The sequence below is a fragment of the Lactuca serriola genome, chromosome 8, assembly GCF_051521515.1.
Source record: "Lactuca serriola cultivar US96UC23 chromosome 8, Lser_US96UC23_V15, whole genome shotgun sequence".
In the NCBI taxonomy this organism is placed as follows: domain Eukaryota; kingdom Viridiplantae; phylum Streptophyta; class Magnoliopsida; order Asterales; family Asteraceae; genus Lactuca; species Lactuca serriola.
The window spans coordinates 34542278-34549879 of record NC_136415.1 but is presented as its reverse complement, the minus strand read 5'-3'; the positions used below and the strand labels follow the sequence as shown (position 1 = coordinate 34549879).

General features: G+C 35.9%; 1 protein-coding gene across 1 annotated transcript; it reads left to right on the top strand.

Annotated features, from left to right (window-relative positions):
- The first annotated feature begins 2277 nt into the window (after positions 1-2277).
- Positions 2278-5038, top strand: LOC145070675 (3-hydroxy-3-methylglutaryl coenzyme A reductase 1-like). Its single transcript, XM_079017628.1, has 4 exons — positions 2278-3462; positions 3773-3954; positions 4028-4374; positions 4466-5038. The coding sequence occupies exons 1-4, from the start codon at positions 2315-2317 to the stop codon at positions 4706-4708; spliced, it is 1920 nt and encodes a 639-aa protein (XP_078873754.1). The 5' UTR covers positions 2278-2314; the 3' UTR covers positions 4709-5038.
- The last annotated feature ends 2564 nt before the right edge of the window (positions 5039-7602 follow it).

Genomic DNA, 7602 nt, shown 5'->3' with positions numbered 1-7602 from the left:
ACACTATGATTTGACTTACTTTTGAGACAATGGTTCTTTTTGTGTAAACATTTATGGATAATGGTTGTTTTTGAAAATTTTAAATTTTTATGTTTTTGGAGTGTTACAAACATAAATCAAATTCACGGATTCTAGTTTAACCAAGAACTTAATCACTATAATAGATCATAAATGAAACATCAAGCCATATGTATCAAATCAAATAGTCAACATGTCTTGAACAAGAACTAGAAATTAGGGTTTCTTAGCCACACATGGCTAAGAACAAATCAAACAAAAAAGAAGGAATTGAAAATTTTTAATGATTACAAATGGAAACTAAAAGTGTTTGCAATGATTAGAAATCTTCAAAAGCTCCAAAAATCTCCCAAAATTGCCTCTGTGCTCTTCAAAAACCGTTCGTCTTCGGTCTAGCTTCAACCCTAGCCATGGTGCTCAAATATATGATGAAAATGACAAACACGACCCGAGTTTCAAATGTGGTCCTTTGCTATGATGAAATGCAACGACTCAGATTATGTGTTCAAGTTTTCTTCCATGACACGACCGATCCATCTTCTCTGCATGCTCCAATGCTCGAAGCTCCGTGCTCCATAATTCCTACAAAATAAATCAAAAATAGTGAAGTACCATACATTCTGAATAAAACATGTAAGTGTCCAAATAGCTAACTAAACGCAAGTATTAGGGAGTAAAATGCAATTAAAAGAAAGAAATAGTTGTGCAAAATAGGTGCACAAAATGCACCTACCACTCGTTGAGTATATACAAAGCACATAATTAAGGTTTGCCTAGAATAACGTTGATTATGTTTTTGTAAACGTAAAGTAGTTAGACATAGGGATGTCAAAAAGTCCCGTGAGGGCCCCGTCCCGTATAGGGGCATTTGTTGAAAAAAATCGGGGATATGGGCGGGGGCGGGGGCAAGGTTAACCCCCGTTTTAATTTCGGGGGCGGGGGCGGGGTTGGTAGTCCCGTCCCGAAACCCCCGTGGGGGCCCCGTTAATATATTATATAAATTGACATATGTTAATTATATACGTATAATCAAAAAAGAAATGATTTTTACGTACAAAAATTCAACAAAAACATGTTTTTAAGTTGTTTGTAACATGTAAAGTTATGTTATAAATATCTATTTGTTATCCAAAAAATAGTTTCTTTTAGCCCAAACAAGAACTTATTTTAGCCCAAATAAGTTAGCCCAAAATCAATCGGGTGCGGGGGAACGGGGACGGGGGCGGGGGTCAAAAGGGGAATTCGGGGGCAGGGGCGGGGGTGGAAAGGATGGAGATTTCGGGGGCGGGGGCGGGGGAACGGGAAAATTTTGGGGGCGGGGGCGAGAGATGCAATCCCCGTCCCGTTTGCCCTCGTTGACATCCCTAGTTAGACATACACGAAACACATTTGTTCTATTCTATTTAAAAATCTTTGGTGTCTAATTTGATATTACGAGCTGTAAAAGTGTTTGAGTATTTGGTTTGAGTTTAAATATTAAGTTCGGCTACTGTAATCATATTCTTGTTAATTTGAGGTTCTTTTTGAAACAACAAACTAATAACTAATATACTTCTAATTACAATCTCTGTCTATAACGAGACTTGAACTTATCAATTCTCCATTAAAAGGTTCGCTACTTACTATTGGGCCTAAAGGCTTTTTGGTTTTAGAAATTTGCTAAATATATTTTTCGAAAGATAAATTATCTTTTTATATTTTTTTCCTACTCATAATTCTATCAATGCTAACATGTATTGTATTTAATGAAATTAATAATATTTTAATTCATTTGTTCGGTAGAAAGAAAATAAAGGATATTTAATTTCTTTTTCAAATAGTTTCATGGTTTAAGGCATGTTTGGCAAAAATTATTTCAGAACTTCTAGCTTTTAGTTTTTTTATAAAACATTAGATTTAAACAAAAAGTTTTTGTTTACAGATGAGGTTTTAGCTTGTAGTTTAAATAAAACGCTCAAATATAAAAATTAGTTCATGTAGTGTTTAAAGAGAAAACTATTAAGCTTATAAAATCAATTTCCATAATTGTTTTTAAAAATATATTTATATATTTGTCTTTTTTATACAATTATCTATAATTTTTATATATTTCAAAAACTTTTATTTATTTTCATCAAACAGTTATATAATAAATAACTATTCCCTACCAATTTCCAATTTTCGGCTTCCAACTATCAATGCTTCCACCTTTCATCAACCGTTACCAACTACTACATATCGACCATCGACTGCTGAAAAAACACGTCCTTCATATTTTTGTCTTAAGCAAGAAGGAAAAAACAAGATCAATGGATGCATGCCACGTGTAGTACAAAAGCGAGTGAAAGCGACAGCTGCATCCAATGTCAAATATATCATTCGCTTTACAACCCCACGTCACCGCATCCAATTCACATGTATAAATTCCCCCTCGAAACCACCGATCATACGCCGCCTTCTCCCAACCGCCACCACTACGATTACCATTTCCATGGATCTCCGCCGTGGACTTCCTCCAAAACCTCCCTCCACCACTCCCCTAATCCGCCACCGGAAGACTACTTCTAACAATAAGAATAACAACCGATCATCTTCCTCCACCGGCACCGTCGTCGATCATCGCTCACCTTCTCCTATCCCTAAAGCATCCGATGCATTGCCCCTTCCTCTATACCTAACAAACGGTATTTTCTTCACTCTCTTCTTCTGCGTCGCCTACTTCCTCCTCCACCGTTGGCGGGAAAAAATCCGGTCCTCTACCCCTCTACACGTCGTTACCCTCTCCGAACTCGCCGCTATCGTCTCCCTCATTGCCTCCTTCATCTATCTTCTAGGGTTCTTTGGCATCGATTTCGTCCAATCCTTCATCGGCACCTCACGTGTGGACGAGGACAACTTCACTCTCGAAGACGACGTCGAACATCATTCTAAACCTAAACCTAGAATTATGGATCCTTTACCGACGGCTGCTACTCTCACGTCTAAAAAGGACGAAGATATTGTGAAATCTGTGGTTTCTGGATCAATTCCGTCGTATTCTCTCGAATCGAAGCTTGGGGACTGCCGGAGAGCGGCTTCGATTCGACGGGAGGCGTTAGAGAGAAAAACGGGGAGGCCGTTATTAGGGTTACCGCTTGAAGGATTCGATTACAATTCGATATTGGGGCAGTGCTGTGAGATGCCTATTGGTTATGTTCAGGTACCTGTCGGAATCGCGGGACCTTTGTTGTTGAATGGTGGCGAGTACATGGTGCCCATGGCTACGACGGAGGGATGTTTGGTTGCGAGCACAAATAGAGGCTGTAAAGCCATATTTGCATCAGGCGGAGCCACGGCGATTCTGTTAAAGGATGGGATGACAAGGGCGCCTGTTGTTAGGTTTGGATCGGCGGCAAGGGCTTCTCACCTTAAGTTCTTCTTGGAAGACGCCCTCAATTTTGATGCATTAAGCATCGTTTTTAACAAGTAAGATCCCTCTTTTAGGTGTTTCCACATTCAATTCTTCATTCTTGATAACCTTCCTTTTTTAAGATAGAAAACTACTTTTTCAATCACCATCAACAAGAACTGTTTTAGAAGTTTCTATCTTCAAATTGAACCACATCAAACAAATTACCATCATATCCAACAAAAATTGAAAAAACCCTTCAATCACATCGGATTTAGGTTGGAAAAAAGGTTACATTTCACTTGTTACCATATATGGCTCAACTTTCTTTGTAATAGACTCCTAGTTTTGAGTATCTTGATTAATTTCTACATTCTATTACATTAGATCAAGCAGATTTGCTCGGCTTCAAAGCATTCAATGCTCAATCGCCGGAAAAAATCTCTACATCAGATTCACATGCAGCACAGGTGATGCAATGGGGATGAACATGGTGTCAAAAGGCGTCCAAAACGTTCTAGATTTTCTTCAAATCGAATTCCCAGACATGGAAGTAATTGGTATATCTGGTAAGCCCTTCAATTCCTAAACTTGCAACAATGACACCATATCTTTCATTAAGATTCTTCAATTTTGTTACAGGAAACTTTTGCTCAGATAAAAAACCATCCGCTGTAAATTGGATCGAAGGGCGAGGAAAATCTGTAGTTTGTGAATCAGTCATCACTGCAGATGTGGTGAAGAAGGTGCTAAAAACCACAGTGCCTGCTCTTGTAGAGCTTAACATGCTCAAGAACCTTACTGGTTCAGCCATTGCAGGTTCTCTTGGTGGCTTCAATGCTCATGCAGCCAATATTGTTTCAGCTGTCTTTATAGCCACAGGTCAAGACCCTGCTCAAAACATTGAAAGCTCTCATTGCATTACAATGATGGAGCCTGTAAATTCCGGAAAAGACCTCCACATTTCTGTCACCATGCCCTCTATCGAGGTATTTCTTTTCACTTTTCACCATTCTACACTATCTTTTAAAAACTATTTTTTTTTTATATACTGAGGGGTATTTTGGGAATTTGGTATAGGTTGGGACAGTAGGAGGTGGGACCCAATTGGCATCTCAATCTGCTTGTTTGAATTTACTTGGAGTGAAGGGTGCAAGCAAAGAGTCACCAGGGGCAAATGCGAGACTTTTGGCAACAATTGTAGCGGGGTCAGTGTTGGCTGGGGAGTTGTCTTTGATGTCAGCTATTTCATCTGGGCAGCTTGTTAAGAGTCATATGAAGTATAACAGATCCAACAGGGATATGACAGTAATTTCGTCTTAGTTTAGTAAATAAAAGAGAAAGAAATATAGGTCTAAATTAAAGAAAAAAGGATTGGAGAGTTGAAAGTATGTGTAAAGACCAGAATGTGAGGTGTTACTGACCATTTTCCCCCGAAGAAAGAGTTGTATTTGTTGGAGTTTTACTTTGTGTTAGATTGTTGTGTTTGCTTTTGGGGGATGTAATTTCAGGTAGAATAATGAGGGTGTAATTCTTGCTCCTCTTTTGTTAATTTGTGTAGCAGTAGCACGACATGGGGCAAGTTCGGATTATGAGTTATCTTTCAGACATTTGCATACGAATTTTATATGACAATCAATGGTGTTTATGTTATATCTTATGTTTTAACTTAAATTGTTTGATAAAGAAAGGAAGTTGTTGGTAAACATTTGTTTTTACTATTTTACTATCATATCGACATAGGATTTTTTGATATGTTAAAAGTTTCATATTTGGCCCTCTTTTTTGTGCTATTTATCAACAATGTTGCACTCGGGATTCCTATTATTATGGAGTAGAAGGAGGTAGATGTCGACAATTGTGTTTTCATATGGAGAAGAACGACTGTGTCACAAAGATGACATTTGTCATGTGCAAAGCAAAGACATGTAAATAAGGAAAAATAAGAACGATAAGATATAAGATAGATACAATGATAAATCATAATAAATGCAAAAAGGCTTTGAGAGCCTGTAAATGAGACAAAAGCAAGGGGAGTAGGTCAATATAAACAATAAAGAAATATGCGAATAAAATACTAATAGACAAGTATACAAGATGAATTATATCAACATAAACAATCAAAATAGAAAACAAAAAACTCAATAATGATGCTAGCTTCCTCATCTATCCTCATGTTTACCCCCATATCTGAAGTCATCATCGGAAAGAACAAGCTTCTCCACGTTTGATGTTTACCCTCTATCCTCCTTTTGATGGCAGCCTCCTTCAAACATAGATATACCACATCAAGCATCCGCTCAATTTTTATGAGATCTATGCTATTTATATGTTGGTGTTTTCATACGACGGAGGTCTACCACGTGACAGAGACTTAGCTGCCTACCGATATCAACTTTTCCTTATCTCATTCTAGTTGAATTAAGGAGTTGATGTTATAAAGTGTAAAATAAATCTTTTGCATAAAATATTTCCATTATTTATTAAAAGTGTTATATGCATGTCGTGAACTGGATTTCATGAAATTATGGATTAGAAAAGTAAGTTTTTTTTTTTAATTATATAAAGGTGATCTTGAATGTAATGATATTTATTAATATATTGGGGTGCATTTTTCTAACATTAGATTTTATAGATATGTTAGATTTAACAAATTTCGAATCATAACTTCAAAAATCATGATAAAACACTTCTCAGAAGGTTTAGGTTTTGAGATGTGTTAGGTCTTCACGATATAATCTAACAAGAAAAATCAGTAAAACACGTCTGTTTGAGAAGATATACACCCATAATAGTCCTAAATGCTAATAATCAAAATATAACTTTGGAAACCATGAAAAAACATATGTCCAGCGGGCAATGGTTTATTATATAGACTTTAGAGATATACTAGATTTTCAAGATACATAATCTAACCAAAAATATTATGAAATCGTAATTTAGTTTAAGAAGAAATAAGACAACATTGATCGAAAACGTTTTAGTAATCAAAACATAGCTCAAAAATATGTTAAATAACCACATATCACAAGCGGTCTCCATAGGTATGATAGGGTTTTCAAAATATGTAATATGGTTAGAAGAAGCAACAATTTGGTTTGGGGGATAGAGAACAACATTGACCTAACATGTTATACAAACAGACGTGTTTTACTGATTTTTCTTGTTAGATTATATCGCGAAGACCTAACACATCTCATAATAGTCCTAAATGCTAATAATCAAAATATAACTTTGGAAACCATGAAAAAACATATGTCCAGCGGACAATGGTTTATTATATAGACTTTAGAGATATACTAGATTTTCTCGATACATAATCTAACCAAAAATATTATGAAATCGTAATTTAGTTTAAGAAGAAATAAGACAACATTGATCGAAAACGTTTTAGTAATCAAAACATAGCTCAAAAATATGTTAAATAACCACATATCACAAACGGTCTCCATAGGTATGATAGGGTTTTCAAAATATGTAATATGGTTAGAAGAAGCAACAATTTGGTTTGGGGGATAGAGAACAACATTGACCTAACATGTTATACAAACAGACGTGTTTTACTGATTTTTCTTGTTAGATTATATCGCGAAGACCTAACACATCTCATAATAGTCCTAAATGCTAATAATCAAAATATAACTTTAGAAACCATGAAAAAACATATGTCCAGCGGACAATGGTTTATTATATAGACTTTAGAGATATACTAGATTTTCACGATACATAATCTAACCAAAAATATTATGAAATCGTAATTTAGTTTAAGAAGAAATAAGACAACATTGATCGAAAACGTTTTAGTAATCAAAACATAGCTCAAAAATATGTTAAATAACCACATATCACAAACGGTCTCCATAGGTATGATAGGGTTTTCAAAATATGTAATATGGTTAGAAGAAGCAACAATTTGGTTTGGGGGATAGAGAACAACATTGACCTAACATGTTATACAATCAAAAAAAGCATGACAAAGAAACATTGAAAATACATATCACGACGACTACAATTAGAAACAAATAAATAAAGGAAGAGGTGGAACAAACGGCTAGCAGAAGAGGTGGAACAAACGGCTGTTTGTTTTTTCGAAGAGAAAATGCGTGAAGTCTGCGGACCACCTCTGCAATCCTCTGTAGCAGAAAAGGTGGAACAAACGGCTGTCGCATGTAATAAAAAGTATGTTTGTTTTTTAACATCTACAGACTGCTGCAGTA

What these genes read in the sequence shown, in the direction of transcription:
- LOC145070675 (XM_079017628.1), top strand. Translation starts at nt 2,315, where the DNA reads ATGCCACGTGTAGTACAAAAGCGAGTGAAAGCGACAGCTGCATCCAAT. An exon ending in TTAAGCATCGTTTTTAACAA is followed by an intron (nt 3,463 to 3,772) that starts GTAAGATCCCTC and finishes CTATTACATTAG; the next exon opens with ATCAAGCAGATTTGCTCGGC. An exon ending in TCACCATGCCCTCTATCGAG is followed by an intron (nt 4,375 to 4,465) that starts GTATTTCTTTTC and finishes AATTTGGTATAG; the next exon opens with GTTGGGACAGTAGGAGGTGG.